Source organism: Microtus pennsylvanicus, chromosome 1 (genome assembly GCF_037038515.1).
Source record: "Microtus pennsylvanicus isolate mMicPen1 chromosome 1, mMicPen1.hap1, whole genome shotgun sequence".
Classification (NCBI taxonomy): domain Eukaryota; kingdom Metazoa; phylum Chordata; class Mammalia; order Rodentia; family Cricetidae; genus Microtus; species Microtus pennsylvanicus.
The window spans coordinates 198,749,501-198,768,624 of record NC_134579.1 but is presented as its reverse complement, the minus strand read 5'-3'; the positions used below and the strand labels follow the sequence as shown (position 1 = coordinate 198,768,624).

Below are 19,124 nucleotides of genomic sequence, written 5' to 3'. Positions count from 1 at the left end.
ACATTCTCAGAATGGGCCGTGCCATGAAAATACACATGACTATGGATGGAAAAGCAGGGTGATCTCCTGGCCTGGGGAACGAGTCAGAGCTACGGGTAAATTTCTACTTGGGAACAACAGCAAAGAAATGGAAGTCTGTGTACAAACTCAGTTGGCCTCATAGCTAGGATGTTTCTTGGAGCTTTCGAGGATATCCTGAAGCATCGCTGACTCAGGGCCACTAAAACAGACCGAGGTTGGGGGGTACCTGCTACCACGTGCAATGGAAATAGCAATTAGAAGTTTATCTTACAGCCTGTCGGCTGCTAACTAAATAACTCCCCGGTATGGGAAAGGAGGCACACACTGTCCATGACCTTGAAACACAGCAAATGCCAGGCTAGAACTGGAAGGGACTCATACTGCAGAGTTAGTTTTCTCTGAAGAAATTCACCTTCTTTCCTAGTCCCAGATACTGTGAGAGATCTTGCCAAGACTTCCTGTGGCCTAGATCATGTTCAATCAGCCTGGTTTCGTTATTTGAAATAGCTTTTTAAAAGAAGATAACCATTTCCTCGGTTATTTCCATTTTTCTATTACATCTTTCTTCAACGTGAAAAAAAAAGCCCCTCCCCCATTTTTAGTGCTAAGAGCTGAGCTTACAGCCTCCTGTATGAGGCCAGCTAAGAACTCCACCAGCCAGTTATATTTTCAGCCCTTTTGGTGTTTTTGTTTAAGCTTCATGGATACTTTCTTCAGGCCTCAACAGAAATGAAAGTCTTAAAATAAACATACAAGTATGGTGAAAACTATTTTGTAATTCTGATAAATAATGAGAAAAAAGGAAGAAGAGATTCTCTGTAGTTGTTCTCTCCAAGGAGAGACATTAGCTGCTTCAGCCCTACATAAAGGGCAGCAGAGATAACTGAAGCCTGTCTTCTCTCAACATCTTAATATTATAGTCCAGAGAATTACTCCCATCTTGAGTAACCATGGTAACATGCAGAGCCAGATGCTAGTAAGGCTTGGGAAAACGGGAAAAGGGGTACTTCAGAAGGGCAATGTGGTTCAGTCTACTCCCAAGAAGCAGGGATAACAAGATGCCTAGCCAGAAACTAGAAAGTCAAGAGTCTCCCTGAAGTCCACCAAGAGCATCTGGAAGAAAAGAACCTTGGACTTGGAGCTCATCTAATTCCCTGATTTTAACAAAGCAAATGAGGCCCGGAGACTGACCAGTTTGATCAGGGGCATCTAGTATTTGGTAGGAAAAGAAATCACTTAGTGAGCCTCTCTCAGCATACCGCCCACCATCTCCCGCTGGTTTTCCGTCCAGGAAGCCCCTAGACACAGAAGACATCTCAGCATCCATTTTCTGCCAATCAGGGCTCTATCATTTCCCCACTTGTTTTCACTGTGGATATTTCCAAATATCAACCAGTAGAAACAAAAAATAATAAACTCTGGGACATACTGTCTACAAATGTCAATTCCTGACAATCTCCCCCCCCCCCATGCTTTTACAACTTCCCTTCTTCAAGACAACTCTGGAATAATTCTCAGGCATCATTATTGTTTATTAGACAGCAAACACTTAAATTTTCTACCTGAGCATGAAGCAGAGACAATTTCCTCTAGGGATCCTGGGTTTCCCTGTTGCACACACTTGTGGGTGTCTAATATTTTCTTTTCTGTTTCACAGCTCAAAGACATAAAGGTAGTTTTACATAGACCAATCAGATCTGCCCTATGATTCTGCACATGTGGGGTATTTAAAGGAATTGTTTTAGATAGTAAGCATACAGAAAGTGAACTTATATCAAGAGATAAATGCCACTTGGCCTTAAACAAAATTCTATGGACACCTAGCATTTGCTTAAATTAAGCTTAGAATGAAAACCAATTTCCCCCAAAAATCCATGTGCAAGATACCAAGTGTTTTTCATTTATTTAAAAAATCGCATGAAGGGGGAATGTCATACAACAAGCTCACACAGGAAGTTTATTGGAAGAGGAGAGAGAAGGGGCAGAGAAGGGGGCAGAGCCTGGTCCCTGGGAACAAGAGTGGCAGGAGAGAGAGAGAGAGGGAGAGAGAGAAGAAAGAGAGAAAAGGAGAGAGGAGGGAAGAGAAAGAGAGAGGGAGAGGAAGAGAGAGGGAGAGGAATAAGAGGAAGAGAGAGAGGGAGAGAGACTGGAGGCGGGGAAGAGTCACTTTTTAAAGGGGAATGTGGCAAATGTGAGCAGAAGGTGATGCTCTCAGTGGCTGCAGCTGAGGATGTATCCTGTCAGGACCCAAGGGCAGTCCCGTACAGATCTGAATGCTAACACCAAGCAATGACATTCCTTTGATTTATTTATTTTTTCTCATACAGGATCTGTTTTTCATCCATTCTTTTCCTTTGGTATGGGGCCTTGTTATACAACCCAGACTCAGAGTTCTCCCGCCTCACCCTCTGATGGGTTTGTGCACACCCACCCCAATGGAATTCTAGATGCTCAATAAATGCCTAAAGTAAATGACAAAATAATTTCCCAACATCTTTTCTAAGACAGAGACTATTGGTTTGTTCTAATGTGATGGGAATTTAAAGTTAAACATATTAAAAATAATATGATGGGAATTTAAAGTTAAACAACTACATTAACCCTTCCTTTCATCCAGCCACTTAAATCCTGTTTCGGAGAAAACCACAATGAAGAAGATATTTTTTAAAAAAGAAGTTCTGAGCCAGGTGTGGCGGTACACATCTATAATCCGAACACTTAAGAGGTGAAGTCAGGAGGATTAGTAGTTCAAGGGCAGCCTGAACAAGAGCCTGCTCAAAGAAAAATAAAAGTTTTTTTTATTGTTGTTTTGTTTTTTTTGTTTTTCAAGACAGGGTTTCCCAGTAGCTATGGAGCCAGTCCTGACTTGCTCTGTAGACCAGACTGGCCTTGAACTCACAGAGATCTGCCTGCCTCTGCCTCCTGAATGCTGGGATTAAAGGTATATGTCACTACTGCCCAGAGAAATGTAAAGTTTTAATCAACAAATATTTCTCTATTAGTAGCAGTAGATAGCATATGACTTTGTATGTATAAAAAACAAAAACAAAACCAGGTACTTGATGCCATGACACTGATAGATGCCATCTCCACCGCCAACCCTTACTTTCCCTCTGCTCTGTCACGTGTAGTATTTATGAGTTTACAAAATGCATTCTAATGTACAATTACACTTGAAAGCCAAAGTCAGAGCAAATTTGGGACAGCCAGAACTGTTGAATTTTTTTTAAAGTGAAATAATTTCATTTCAAATATAAATTCTTATTCTTTCAGAAACAAAAAAAAACAATCAAACATCACGGTCAACTGACTGACAATGTTAACTGCTTATCCATCTTGCAACTGGGGTAGCAATCATACCTGCTGAGGTTTCTCTAAATTTGTCACTGGTCTTCTTTTTCCTCCATTTCCAAGGCTTGAAGATTTTCCCAATGGTCGAGAGTTTCCCCTTTCTCTTGAAGGGAGGCGTCTGGGAACCTGTTGGGGGGCCATCCGAGTTTGCTATGGAGGCCTTGTCTAGTCCATCAACTGTATAAAGAAAAATCAAGTTAGAGAAAAGCTTCAGTGAATGCTTGAAACAACACTATCTGTCTTTTCTTGGACTATTAACAGCAACCTTGCCTGTTCTCTTTGGATTCACACATAAAGTCTGTTTTGTCCCATTCTGCAGCCGGTAGAATTCCCTTGATATCGATCAGGGACTCAATCAATCATAAGCTATAGTTCCCGTAGGTAATCATTTTGGGGAAACAGAAAAGGAGTGCGAGACTTACACAACAGCTAGAACCAGACAAATAAAACCCCGCGAACCACAGCAGAGCCCATCTGCAGCAACACATCAATCCAGAACTCTCAGTATCCCAGAAGTAGGATGCTCCTCCAAGGCTATTTTGGAACTCTCAACAAGGACTTCACAGTTATGGTGCTGTGAGAACCATGGTTTCTCCTTTACAAAAGGAAGCTCGGTGCCAAGAAGCTAAACTCTATTTTTATAATGCTAACACTATCATGGGCTTATGCCACAACAAGGTTTTCAGCCTCGAATAAGCTGACAGTTACTGCTACCAAGAAGAAATATGTGGGAAAGATGAGGATGGCGTGCAACAACATATTATCCACATAGGCTTTTAGGATTTTCTCACTCAGGAGAAAAGCGCATCCTGAAGTTGCCTTACACTCTATGTTCTAAACAGAAGGAGTTAATCATGACTTATATCACTCCAATGACAAATCCTAGAAGCAGCCCAATGACGAACTATGGTATTACTAAATTTACTAAAACAGCACTCATTTGCTTTATAAAATGGGTTTTTGGACAAATACATAATTGCAACAAAATGTTAAGTGTTGAATCTAGGTGGCAGATAAATGCAGGTTCAAGTTTTTCCTCTTCTCTGAAGTTTTGGAAATTTTCATAATAAATATGAAGGGGAAAAACAAATACAAAGAGAAGATGTATGACGAAGACTTCCCCTTGGCAGGAGATAGGGTAGACCTACTCTTTTTCTGTTACTCCTGCTAAAACCATTGCATAAATCCATTCATACAAACAGCATGAGTGGATTGCGAAAATACCAAGATGAAAAGGCCGCATAGAAGAGAGAATGCACTGTATAGCTCTAGTTTTATAAAATTCAACAATAGGCAAAATAAAAAAAGAAGAAAGAAAGGAAATGGGTAGGGATGAACTGAGTGGCTGGAGAGCTAGGGGAGACAGAATTTACCCCAACATCACTTGCATTCTTACATATCTTTACTCTTGTGCTTTCCCCTTTATGTAAAATTAATCTTAGAAAACTCATAGCGTGAAGTCTAATTGATATATGTGCTGAAGTGATTATAGGTGAATTGTGCTGATATCCATGAAGAATAAATGAACGGATGGATGGAATGAGTAGTTGGATAAACACCCAACATAGCAAAATGCGCAGTTGTTGAAACTCCGGGGTAAATACGCAAGGGATGAGGAAATGCTTTTATCCCACAGATGTTTTTGAAAAGTTTCTAATAAAAATATCTGGGAAAGGAACAATGAATAACAAAAATCCAACAGCAGGCACTGCTACTTCAGGGAAGATATTTTTACTCCTATTCCTCTTGTTAAGTACAGCTTGGAAAACAGCAACAGCCCTGCATGCTACAGATTTGTGAAAACAGATGACCATGAAATAGAGAGAAAGCAGACCACCCCATGATCTCAGATTCCAATAAACCAATAAACAACATGATGTAGGAACCCATCGGTTCTATTTTTTCCACATCTCTCACTCTTATAGCTATAAAAAAAAGAAAAGAAAACAGAAAGACTAGTGGGCATAGGCCAAAAGAGCCTCAAACAAAAGTTCCTCTTTCCAGCCATCAGACGGAAAAAAAGACAACCTGAAAAGACAGAAGAGTTTAGAGCACAACTGTTCTGCTCTGGCCAAGCACCACAGAGGAAACTGTGATCATACCTGCCAGCAAAAGCTGAATGCAGGAATGAGACTTTCATTCTCATGAGCCTTCAGAGAGGATCCTGATGCCGCTGCCAGAGTCATGCTAACAGAAGACAAAGCAGGAAGACCTTCTGCCTATGTGGGGCTAACAAGCATCCCCCATAAGGCAGGGGAGACTGTGTGTGAAGCCTAGACGTTTACCCCATCCAGCAACTGGGTCTTTGTCAACCCCCTGTCCTCTGGGAATTTTAGCTCTGGCCAATTTTAATGAGGACCTTCATACGTAGGGTGTCAACAAGAACGTAAGTAGAGAACCTGGATTTTCACCTCTGGGCAAGAGTGGCAAGCTGGCAGTGTTAGGTGAAGTCAGTGGAAGCCGAAGGTTTAAATAAGATGTGGAGTCTCATGACATAATACATAAAAAGTTCCAGTTTGGGTTGTTTTTTTTTTAAATCCCCTGAGGCCGGGCGGTGGTGGCGCACGCCTTTAATCCCAGCACTCGGGAGGCAGAGGCAGGCGGATCTCTGGGAGTTCGAGGCCAGCCTGGTCTACAAGAGCTAGTTCCAGGACAGGCTCCAAAACTACAGAGAAACCCTGTCTCTAAAAACCAAAAAAAAAAAAAAGAAAGAAAAAGAAAAAAGAAAAAAAATCCCCTGACATATCAAGAGCCAAGAAAATTTCACACTGAGTGAAAAACATCAAGCAATAGTTACCAACATTTATGTACCGAGTGAATTCCTTCCAAATGCATATGGTAGGTCATTTCAACTCTTCTTCCATGTGCTCACAGGTGCCAGCTAGGCAGAGCCCAGGCTGTATGCTTGTGCGAGTGGCCCTCACGCCACTTTCAGCCCCGACACAACAGAAAGGGCCATGGGAATGGCAGGCTGGACACTGAGTTAAAGGGAAAGCCCAGTAGAGAAATGAAAACCTCACTTCTACCCCATTCACCTGCTTACGGTGAACTACAGGACAAACCCAAGGAGGAAGCAAGGGTGTGGTTTCTCTTCTTCATGAGACTTTATACTGAGATCCCACCGAAAAGGTTAATTCTTGAATAGCTGAATATGGTAAACTATAAAAGGACTGCAAACAGAGGAAGTGACGTTTACATCTGAAATTCGTCTCTATGACTACAGGTCAACATCTAGTTCTTACTTCGTTGCACTGGAAATGGAACGTCATCACCCAGACCACACACCTGGTTCTTTGACACACCACGAAAATTGTGATTTCTACATGAGCCAGTGATGCTTTAGGCTGTTTGTGCTTGTAAATAAAAATAAACCAAGTTTTAAAAAATTGCAGCAATTTCCTTAATGACACAGTGGTCACTGGGCGAGGGAGACAGTTGTTGAGTGAAAAATGACTCAGAGTTAAATTAGTAACCGCACACAGAATGATGTGGTCTTTTTTTATTGTGCCGTCAGTACTATCCTATCTAAAGTACCAAAGGCGGATTCAGTACCTGCAGAATCGGGGTATGTGTGCGTACGTGTGCTTCTGCATTGCCCTGGCTGAATGAATCTCCTTGTGGCTTTAGAACTGGTAGACTCTTACTGAAAGCCACCCTTGCTGTTAGCGACTGCCTGATGCCACAGTTGGCCAGTGCCACTGTAATTCTCTCAAACCACGATGCAGGGAGTACTGCCACTGGCTTTGGAGAGGTATAGGCAGAATTAACTTCTCCAGATACCTGGAAATTAATAGACCACTGATATTTCTTTGATTTTTTTTTCTTTTGAGTAAACTTACCACCAAAAATCCCTTGACATTTTCTGTAAAGCCTTCTAAGCCCAACAGAAAAGAAAAAAGGTTTCTTTCTTCTGTTTTCAATGTTAATTTTCATCTACTTTCATGTTGTTTTCCTTTCTTTCTCTCTTGTTATGAAACGTATGTTCCTATGTAGGTCAGCCTTGCCTCTCAAGTGCTAGGATTATGGGGCCACACTATCATATGCAACAGTGATCCACTTTCTTGTTCATCATTACCTTTGGGTTCATACTAGAGACCTACATTTTTAAGTATGGCGCATTCTGAAATGCGGTCCTGGACTTCCTGAATATGGAAATTTTACACAGTATAGCTCAATGTATTTTCCTAGTGAAATAAGCTTCTTCATGTTGCCAACTGGTAAGACTTCAAGGCGTACATGCAGATCTTATTTTAATTTAAACAGGAACCCAAGTAATCTCAGTACAAAGTAACCATAAGGGTCAAAAAAATAAATGAAGTTAGATTACTAGTACATTAAAATTATGAACTTTGGTGCTCTTTCCTCTGAGAGCTAAGAACAGACAGGGCTTCTTAGAAAAGGTCAACTCGTTAATAGGAGAGTTTATAGGTTTTGAAAAACAATATTTCATGTTTTATGATATGTAAGACACCTATTTTCCTGCACGTACAATCACTTCAGTCACTGGGAAAAGGAGGCACAGTATTCCATTCATAAATCTAGTGGCCAAAAGGTCACTTAGAAGAGAGCCCCATGAAAGACCTCCTGGTGTTGAACAAGTTGGCAGCCACCCTGTGAAAAACTTGTTTAGAACGACGGTCTCAACTTTCTTTAAATATCTTTAAATACTTGCAGGTGAAACTGAATGCCTTTCTCAAGTCCAATAATAACAAAACCAGACAGAGATCATGTGTGATAAACACATTGTGCAAAACCCTTGCTTTGAGGAAGCTAAAAAGCAAAACAAAACAAGCAAACCAACTTTTATTTCCTTAAAATATGGTTTCTGAGCCATCTTTCCCTTTTTATACACATGTATGATTGTTCAATCATTATGATTATATCAAAGTTATTATTGTAGATTTCTACCATTTTTTTTGTTTTCATTACAGTTCTATCACTAACCTTTAAGGCCATAGGACATTCAGTAAGGAAATATGAGCATAGTGTGTTAGGAAGATTCAACTGAAGCCCCTCCATTCAACTGAAGCCACAGCTTTGTGTATGTCCTCTTATGCATGAGGGCAGACATTTAGAACAAAGTAGACAAAAAGGTCACAGACAAGCAGCATTACAAACTATCACTTGTTGTAGGAGGAGGCAGCTTGTTTGCTCCTGGATTTTCAGCTCCAAAATAACCACACAGAAACTGTATTAATTAAAATCACTGCTTGGCCAACTACTTAAGCATATTGCTAGCTAGCTCTTACATCTAGGATTAACCCATCTCCATTATTTTATATTTTACCAAGAGGCTCCTGACCTACCAGCAAGGTTTCAGCATGTCTGTATTTGGCGGCGGCTCAGTGGATTCTCCTTGACTCTGCTTCCTTTCTTCCAGCATTCAGTTTATTTTTCCCCGCCTAGCTTTACTCTACCCTATCACATGCCTAAGACAGTTTCTTTATTAACCAATGGTATTCACAGCATAGAGAGGGGAATCCCATATCAATCACTGATGACAATGTATAGGTAGCCAGTGGACATCCTTGACCTTGTTAACCACAGTTGGAGCCAAATATCTTCCTTTTTGGAAGTAAGATGGATGACCAATGGAGAAGGAAAAAAAAGAATCAACTACACGTCACCCCATCTGGGCACAGGTTAGAAACCCCTGTATTTGTAGCCTGAGATGTTATACAGGTAGGCAAATGAATGGCTGATGGTGGAAGTGGGAATCCAGAATGCTCCACACAACACCAATGACAGCTGGAGATAACTCTGTAAACTCAGGTTTTGAAGATAGGAAGACAGTAGATAGATGACCGGCATGGACATACAAACTGCCAGGCATGTCCCTGCATTCTTTCTTGGTTTCTAATAGTGCTCTTCAATAAAGGGAACACCAGAAAGTGTATTCCTAACAGAAGTGGTTTGTTCTAGGGTTTGGAACATAGACAATCCTCAGCATTTTCTAGCACTAGAAATTAAGGACGAACTCTAAATGGAACAGTGGATGCCAGAGGGACACAGGGGGTAACCCGAAGAATCCTCAAAGGCAAATGGTGGAACGATTTGGGTAAAAAAAAATTAATACAATACTAACTTGTAACCCAAAATATAAAATGAATATCTATGGGTCCATATTTATATAAATAAATACTAAATAAATAAATTTGTGACAAAGAAATCTGTACAAATGAGTTCTGATAATTAACAGGCGCGTATCGATCAGGATGCGGCTTAAACACTACAGCAGTGCTGATCCTTCTAAAAAGTTGAAGTGTGGAGAGGAGGATGAGTAACTTTATAATAAAGAGGCTGACAACCGCCTCACCCAAGGTAACCAAGGTCAACGTCGTCTGTCACAGATGTTGTTGACAGTAGGATCCTTCATTGATGTGATGAAACTGGATTGTCAACACCCACAGTCTGGTGACAATATGAGAAACCATCAGACAAGGCCAAGCTGAGGGACGGGACTGAAATGTCTGGCTACCGCATCTCAAAACCATCAAGGTAATTAAAAACAAGTGGTGTCTGAATGACAGCGTCAAGACGAGGTAAGAGGGGCAAGACACGGACCCTTAATGGGATCCTGGATCAAACAAAATGACATCAAGGAAAACCTGGTGGGATTCTAATAAACCGCAGGGGCATCTTATAAGAAGGTCCCACTGTCTGCCCTTTGGTGGTAACAAATGTATCACATACACAAGATACCGAGAACAGGAGACAATAAATACAGCAGCATATAAGAATACTGCTATCTTTCCAAGCTTTCTGCAGATCTAGAAAATAGTCTTTTATTTTTAAAAAATAAATCTCCGTGTCTGTATGTTTAAACGTGTGAGGGTGTGCACACCCATGTACCCACTTGCAAATCAGAGGTACACACTGGGTGCCCCGCTATATCATTCTCTAGATATTCTCTTGCAGCAGGGTCTCTTCCTGAACCTGGGTGCTCCACTGACAACCCCCATGCCTCAGGGATCCTCCGGTCTCTGCTAGCCACAGTGCTAGGGGCACAGGCACAAACCACCAAGCCTCCTTGTAGTGGTGCTGGAGGTCTGAACTCAGGTCCTCAAACTCATACAGCAAGCACTCTGACCCACTGGGCCCTAAGTCCAGAACTATTAAAGACAATTCATATTTTAAATATAGCAGAGTAGCCACTGAGGTAAATCAACATAAAGATTTGGATTTTTAGGGTTGTTTCTGTCCTAAGAGGCATGGAGGGGTGCAAAGAAGATTTCTGCTCCAGTGACTTGGGGGGAAATACCATCCTTCAGTCATCCATCCTTCTCTCCCCGCAGGAACACTTTTCATTTCCCAAGGTTTCGGCAATCCGAGGGTATTTCAAGATCATCATCCTGCTATTTCAGCATGTTTTAGCATCTGACTTCCTCAAATTAAACTGTAGTCAACATCTGGTAAAAGAGGGGAGAATGGGTTTTCTGTTGACACCACATCAGGAAGTACTTAGTCACAGTTATGGGTAGACCAGGCACAAGAGATATTGCAAACTTATCACACACACAACATTCACGCACACACACACACACACACACACACACACACACACACACACACACACACACACACACACACACATCCAGGCATGCATGAATAGTTAGAGCTGATACACAGAATGACATATTCAGTATACAAAGGTTCTCTGTCCTTCATTTTTAAGTCACTGGTCTATTATTTTAATTATAAAGTTTTGAGGCTCAAAAGTCAATTGAAAGGACTAAGGTTTATTCTGTAGTAACCGAGCACCCTCCTTTTCCCTGAACTTCTCGTGATTATAGAAGAATTGAACAATTAAGGAAATGAAACCCCGCAGCTTGGGCTTCTGTGGACAACCCTGTGAGAGACTGAGAGCACGAACTATCACTGGCCTACACTGGGTTCTTTTGGTCTCCCAACAGTCAAAATTACTGGGTGCTTTATTAATAAAAGAATCCATTGTGGTTCATATTTCTTGAACATTTCCTATGAGCCATGTGCTCAGCGAAGTGCTCTGTGCGCACCAATTTGCGCTAATTTCCACAACAGCTAGGGAGACGTTTCTGCAATTCAATTATGAAAGAGCTGCAGACAGATATTAAGAACCGAATTAGTCCAGCGGCAGTGATGCAAACCTTTAACTCCAGCACTCAGGAGGCAGAAGCAGGCAGAACTCTGTGAGTTCGAGGCCAGCGTGGTCTACAGAGCGAGTTTCAGGACAGCCAGGGCTGCACAGAGAAACTTTGTCTCGAAAAACCACACGTACACACACACACACACACACACACACACACAGAACCTAATTTAGTAGGGTCAGGCATTCAGTGTGCACATATTTTTATGTCTTTATTCACAAAGATAAAGACTAAATATTTATTGAGTAAGTAATAAAAATGTGCCCTCCTCAAGTAGCACAAGAGTTAGATGGCAGAGTTTGATTATAAGTCGAAACCATCTGCCTCTAAAACTAGTCCGGGAGGACTCGTAAGGCAGTCTCAGTGACTTTCTCATAAGCCTGGCCTGTGTACCTGCAAATCTAGGGAGATCACAGAGGCAGCGGGGCCAGCTTCTAGCACTAAAGGAGCTCACACTCTGCTCAGGGAAGCAGACATGGCCAGTGGGCCAAGCAAACAAAAACCGAAAGTAGACTCATAGGAGAGAACAAACTCCAGCTGAGTGTCCCAAGAATATGTTTCAGGAAATAAGGACTGTGACCTGGGGTCATTAAGACGAGGAGAATTAAAATGGGAACAAATATCCAGCAGGGGATGAATCAAGGATGGCTGAGCTTTTAACATAATGCAAATTAGAATCTTCTTGCTACTGCTGGGCGGGTTCATAATAGACACATGAAACATATTTATGGAAAAAATATGAATAACTTATAAGGACATGTCGTCGGCCAAGTGAGATGACCAAGTAGGAAATGTTCAAGGAGAAACAAGAGTATTTTGAACTTTCTCTACTTAAGTGGCAGATGTAAAGTTTCAGTCATCCGGTTCCTGGTCAGGAGGCTTTCCCCTCCACCAGGCTATCTGCACTGGAGTATCAAAGCACAGGCAGTGAAGCAGAAGCATCCCCTAGTATCTCCAAAGCAGCCGTAGACTGTAAGACAGAAAGCAAAGCAGGCATTGCGCAACCAGGACAGCCAATAAATCTCAGTTACTGTGCTGGATTCCGGTCACGCAATCAGGATGGTGAACTGTAAGCCAGAAAGTGGAGATCTGGATCCCAGACCAACTCTGCTACTTCAGCAGCCCCGTGACCTTGAGCAAGGACCCCAATTTTTCAACACTGAAAATTAGGAGACTGGGTTAAGTGACTTCTAGGCGCCTCTCCAACTATGAATGGTTCTCTTGATTCTCCACATTGCTTTATTCTGAATCACGCTGAAGACCAGCTCAGCATGGATACCGCTCATGGCTCATCATTAAAACGCAGTGCTCGATGCTATTCATGTCCCATTCAGTACAGGGGGAAGGTGAAGCCCAGGGAAAGCAAGCAATTTGTCCATGGCCACATAGCTGCTAGGTTTCCCTCCAGAAGGCCCTATACATAAAATGGGAGAAGGCTGAGGGTAAGAGTCGATCTTTGTTTTAAAAAAAATACATGAGAGAAATGAAACTCATGAGTGAATCCGAACTCATTTCTCCCCTCGGCCGTGTGCTTGTCCCGAGAGTTCGGTCTCTGGCACAATGCCCCATGCCACCATAGTTCATGCACACGTGTTGTAGACAGTGGTTTTCATTTAGTGGGCGATTTTATTCTCATTTTCAGCTGAGTGTACTCATTTCACTGTACGGAATTCTCATTTGCCATAACATTAATTCTAAAAATTGTTCAATACCATCAAATTTTAAACTTGTTTTTCTAACAGAAGCAGCCATTCCTTTGAAATCCCCAAAGGGAAATGCTCCTAAAGACTTCCATCTGCCTGTAAGCATCGACAGAGAATTCCAGAGTTTCAACTTGTGGCCGAAGGCCTGTAGGATCGTCTGTTTGTGCAGCTGTGTGACATCCTGATTCACGGACATGCACGGCATCCCCCCAGACCCACTACAGGATATTTCACAGATAAAATAAAGTCATTCATGTTGGGGGGATTAAAGAAATTCTGACTGAGTGGGCAAAGGGTCACTTTGCAAATGGAAAAATCAATTTTAATGAAAACAAAAAGCATTTTAAGTTTTGAAAAGCATTGCGACCACTGTCAGCAGAAGGTTCTCTCTACCAGCAGAGAGACGGTGGTGTGTGTACAGGCTGGGGGGTGATGCAGGAACAAGAAGCTAACGAAAGGGATGAAAACTAACACAGGAACCAACCAGTCTCTGGCCTTGCTACCCTCCGGCCCTCACCATATCCCACAGCAACTCCCAGAGTCTGGGATGAATTGGAGGGTCGCTATGGTTGGGAAAAAGAAGAAAAATTCTGCATATTCTTTGTGGACAATCTGCCAAGTAAGACATAATTTCACCTCATTGGTTTGGGGATAATGACCACCCTGTTTAGGCTGAGCACATACAGATGGATGAAATATTAGGGGAGAAAATGAAAGGTCTTACATATAAATTATAAAGTTAAAAAGAAAAAAAAAACATAGCCCTGATGGCATGGGCATAAAATCACAGATACACAGGAAGCTGCCAGGTAGACTTCAAGTTCAAATCTCTCTGGGCTACGAACTGAGTTTAATGCCAGTCTGGACAATTCAGTGCAACCCTATCTCAAAATAAAACATAAACAAAAAGGGTTAGGGAAGGAGCTGGGGGAAGCGGTCCAGCTACTAAAGTGCTTGCCATACAAGTTAGTTTGAGTTTGGAATGCCAGTACCCACATAGGAGCCCGGTGTGGCAGCATGTGTATCCCAGCACCGGAGAGGTGAAGATGGGTGGATCTCTTGATAGCGAGCTTAGCAGAACTGGTAATCCCTAGATTCAGTCAGAGATTCTATCTCAGAAAATATGGTGCACACACAGCGATGAAAACTCCTAGCAATGGCATTTACAGACGCGCATGCGTGTGTGTTTGGGATATAGCTCAGTGGTAGAATGCCTGCCAAGTATGTAAAAGGACCAAGGTTCAATCCCCATTACTTTAATAAACAAATAAGTAAGTAAATAAATAAATAAAATCTAGTGAAATAATATCGCTTTAAAGTCCATAGCCAAAGTTTGCTTCACACAAAATCATAAAAAAAAAATTCCCCACAGAGGATAAATAGGACAGAAGTATCAATGGACCAGCCAAAAGAATAGGTAAGATCTCTTAAAATGTGACTGAATATATGTATGTATATATGTAAGTATGTATGTATGTATCTATCTATCATTCATCTATCTATCTACCTATCATTTACCTATCTATCTATCATTCACCTATCTATCTATCTATCTATCTATCTATCTATCTATCTATCTATCTATCTATCATTCATCTATCTATCTATCATTCATCTATCTATCTATCTATCATTCATCTATCTATCTATCTTTCATCTATCTATCATCTATCTATCTATCTATCTATCTATCTATCTATCTATCTATCTATCTACCATTTATCATCTATAACTGTTATCTAGTAGCCCCACCAATTCCCCAGAGTTGGTATCTGCAAAGAAACAGGTGGCCACACAGAACACACTAGATTATTTCCTGGAGACAGACATGAACTTTTCAGGCATACAGAGAGAAAACAGGATGCTGAGAGATAGAGCCCACAGAAGAGAATTTATGTCGATTAGTCATGCAGAATCCCCAGGCACCAGATTTATATCCTTGTAGCTCAGCCTAAGAAGCCAGGCATTTGAACTTGGAGAGGAAAATGGAAAAGGGCTGAAGATGACGAATGGATCCGAGGGGCGCAGCAGAGGAAGAAGAGGAACTGCCTTGAGATCTCCATGGCCCCAACCTTGACAAAGTGTGGGAGATGTCAAGAGGAGAGTGCGCTTGGGGGAAATACCATTAGGACATGTTTAAACCCCGTGAACTTCAGGTGTTGGCAGGACATTTGGGGGAAGATGTCCAGAGACAGTCAGAACTGCATTACTGACACACTAGGCAAAAAGTTGGAGTTGAATGGGGTGAAGTCTTCCAAACAAAAGCAGCTGTGCAGAGAGGAAGATAAACGAAGAGAAACAATTACTTTGGGAGTCAGAAAACTTTATGCAATAAGAAACCTTGAACTTTTCTTGGCATTGAAGTCCAGGAAAACTTGTGTTTGCTGTTTGCTGAAATGCATTACGTGTGAAGGACACTGAAGTACATTCACGGCTGGAGAAGTACATTCACAGGGATGGGGAAGTGAGGGTCCATAGAAGCAGGCGACAGAACTGTATCAGCCAGAATGCCAGCCCAGCCACATGTACTCCAACAAGACCTGTAGAGGTGAGGCAGACTCTCAGCCTCATCTGGTGACTATGAGTGAGCCGGAAGTCAGGAGAGGAGGGTGGCAAAGGCACGGTCAGGAACACTCACCAGGAGGATACACCTAACTCCACATGAAGATAGACGCCATCCTGGAGCAGTATGGTGGGAAGCAGGGTGGAGAACTCGTGAGAGGTCACTCCTGCCTTTAGTGTAAAGCTGCCATGAAGGAGCACTGTAAGGGGTGAGGGCAGCTTGGGATGTGGCTCAGCTGGGAAAATGCCAGCCCAGTTTTCACAAAGCCGTGGCCTCCATCCCCAGCACTATAAAACCCGGGAACAGTGGCCTCCACCAGCAATGCCAGCATTCTGAAGAACACAGAAGATTAGAAGGTCAAGACCATCCTGGCTACATCAGGAGGTCAAGGCTAACACTGACTACATCAGGCTGCCTGGAAGATAAACAAAATAATAATAATAAAAAAACGCTGGGGGAGGGTTATTTCTAAGAAGCAGTTACCAAGGAAAGCCAGGTTTCAGGCTGACCAGGAAAGGAGGGAGTCTACAAAAGGATGAAGATGTGGAGGAAGGCACTGGCTGCAGAATGCAAGCATTCAGTCACAATTCATTTATCAAGAAACTGTTGTAGAGAGGGGATGATGTTGTCGAGGAAACCAGGACAGGATCTCTGCCTTGGGGAGCTGAGAGTCAGAAAGTAAGGATGCTGACAGTCAAGTGGTCATTCAATACAGGCTTAGAGTGTGTTGGAAGGCAGTGCTGCTGGGGACACAGTGATGCCACTGAGAGTTCCCACGACAGGCAAGACACAAGTAGTCTCCAAACTGTGAGTCAAAATTTGGAGTGAAATCACTCAAGGATTTTAGCCTAATTTCATCACGGTGCCTAACAGGTGGGAAAATACCCTGTTGAAATGAAACAGGAAGCTATTGAAAAGAAGCAGAAAGGGATTAACATTCCATAGTTTGTACATTTAGTTCTCTTGAGAAAGAGAGAGAGAAACAATCCCACCAATTTAAGATTATCTTACAACAATGCTGCCTTTACAGTTGATTTTGTTTATTTTTCTCCCCAGTATAACCATTGAAGGTATTCTCTTTGCAAAATGTTCCATTTGGGTTTCTTTCTTTAAAATGATGTATGCGTTGAGAGAGCATTCGAGAAACAAGTTGTACCAGCTGCACTTGGGTATAACCCCAAACTTAAAGCCTCTGAATCCAATCTTGGCACTATCCAGGCAACCGGCTCATTCCAAAGTTCTTCTCTCATAGCGTGTTCATGAAGAATTTCAAGACGAAAACCACTCTGTGTATGAGAACAATGGGAACCCTAACCGTGACTGAAGCCTACAAGTGGCTGGGTGCAATTCACTGATGTATTCGAAAGAGACATAAATAATTTCAACTGTTATTAAATGAGTAAGAAGAAAAAAATGCCACCCCCATTCTTTAAAATATGTGCGTAGGTTCATGCCAAGGTGCACGCACATACATGTGCACATATGTAAGCTGGAAGAGCAACCTCAAATGTCAATACTTGGGTGACATCCACTTCATTTTTAATGAAAATAATTTTTCTATACAATATATTCTGATCTCTCAACTCTCCCAGATCTGCCCCACCTCTCCACCCATCCAGCGCTACCCTTTCTTATTCTCTTTCATTAGAAAACAAAACCGGTAAATAAAAAAACCAGTCAAACTGGAACAAAACAAAATAAACAGAAGAAAAGAAAAGCACAACACACACACAATCCATAAAAACATAATAGGAGAGACCATAATATTTAATCAAAAAACCTCTAACGTTAAAAAAAAAGTCAACCAACCAAACAAAAAACAAATACTCAGATGAAATATTATGAGACAAAACATCTCCAAAAAATACTAAGAAGTTCTCTTTGTATTGGCCATCAACCGCTGGCCCTGGGGCCTGCCCTGTGGGTGTGGTCTGTACACCAGTGAGACTCCACTGGAGAGAACCGCATTTTTGTGTTCATTTGTACTGTTTTGTCTTTGTCCTTGAGAGCAGTTGTCAGTTGGAGATAGCTTCTAACCCATCCACTTTATTTTTGAAGACAGGGGCTCCCACTCTCCCACTCTGGGGCTCACCAATTAGGCAAGGCTGGAATGGCCAAGGAGACCCAGAAATCTGCTTGCCTTTACTTCTCCAGGACTGGATTACATTTGGATCACAAGTGGGCACCACCACTCCTGACTTTTTGTTACATGGGTTCTGGCGTTTGAACTCAGATCCTCATGCTTGCAAAGAGAACACTCTATTGTCTGAGCCATTTCCCCAGGCCAAGAACACCTTCTAAATTATAAATTCTGTCAGGTCAGGAACCAAACAGGTTTTTTATGGTCCTCCATATTAGCCCTATACTGCAGAAAGTTCTGGTTAAGGTTTATGTATAAAAATATGGGGAAAATTATAAGGGGAAAATATTGCAAATAATCCCCAGGGCCTGGCCTAACTAGATCGTGATTTATTTTAGCAGGTCTTCAGGTTTTTAACTCAGAGAAAATTATTTCCAACCGTGTGTTCCTGTAGAATTGAAAATATTTTGAAAGATAATATAACAAACACTAATGTCTGAGCTTGGAAAACTATCAGAGACAGCAGGAAGGATGATAAATGCTCTTAAGAATGGTCCAGAACTTGGCTGACACATTTCCTCAGGTGAACAAATGCTCAGTTGCTGCTCAGGAAGGAATTAGGAGAAACTTCATCAAAGGCAAAGAACTGACGAACACCCAGAAGAATTTCTATTAAGAAATCTCTGCTTCCTCATCATGATGAGTGGCAAACATTAATTTCTTCAAGAGCAAACTCCGAGCCTCCCCATTGACAGTTCCAAGCTTTTCTAAACACGCTTACGAAACAGCCCAGATTCTCCCATTTTACCTCCTTCCTTCTTACTGGGGAAATCCCAAAGGACAGGATCTCCATGATAAAGAATCTATAAAGAGTTGGAGTGGGGGGAGGGAGGAGTGGAAACTGTGTAAATATAGTACTCATGTATAAAATTCTACAAGAAAAAAAAAGTTTCCTAACTTGAAAAATAAGTCAACCAACCCAAAGGCAAAGCATCTACATAAACTGGAATGGAATCTGACTTGCTTTGTCTCTCCCTTTCTTAGGCATCACACATGAGACTCTTCATCTCCCAGACAACCAAGAAACCAAACACAAAACTGTAAACTGTATTTTAACCTAGAATTAAATTTTCATTTTCCGGTGATTATGGATGGTTCAAGTCAATACTTGATTTTCAGTTACTGAGTACTTGAGGAACTAGGAGATCTCCACAGCAGAACTATTTCAGGGCTGTGGGAGATGGCTGATGATACACTGTAAGGCGAGCTGTTTCAGGGCT

At 41.8% G+C, this 19,124-nt stretch overlaps 1 protein-coding gene across 8 annotated transcripts in view; it reads right to left on the bottom strand.

Annotated features, from left to right (window-relative positions):
- Positions 1–19,124, bottom strand: part of Phactr2 (phosphatase and actin regulator 2) — a 268,456-nt gene that overhangs the window by 90,304 nt on the left and 159,028 nt on the right. For all 8 annotated transcript variants that reach the window (XM_075948751.1, XM_075948741.1, XM_075948798.1 and 5 more), the window contains exon 2: positions 3,382–3,549. In XM_075948751.1, coding sequence (XP_075804866.1) covers positions 3,382–3,549 — 168 coding nt within the window. The remainder of the gene's footprint in view (positions 1–3,381; positions 3,550–19,124) is intronic.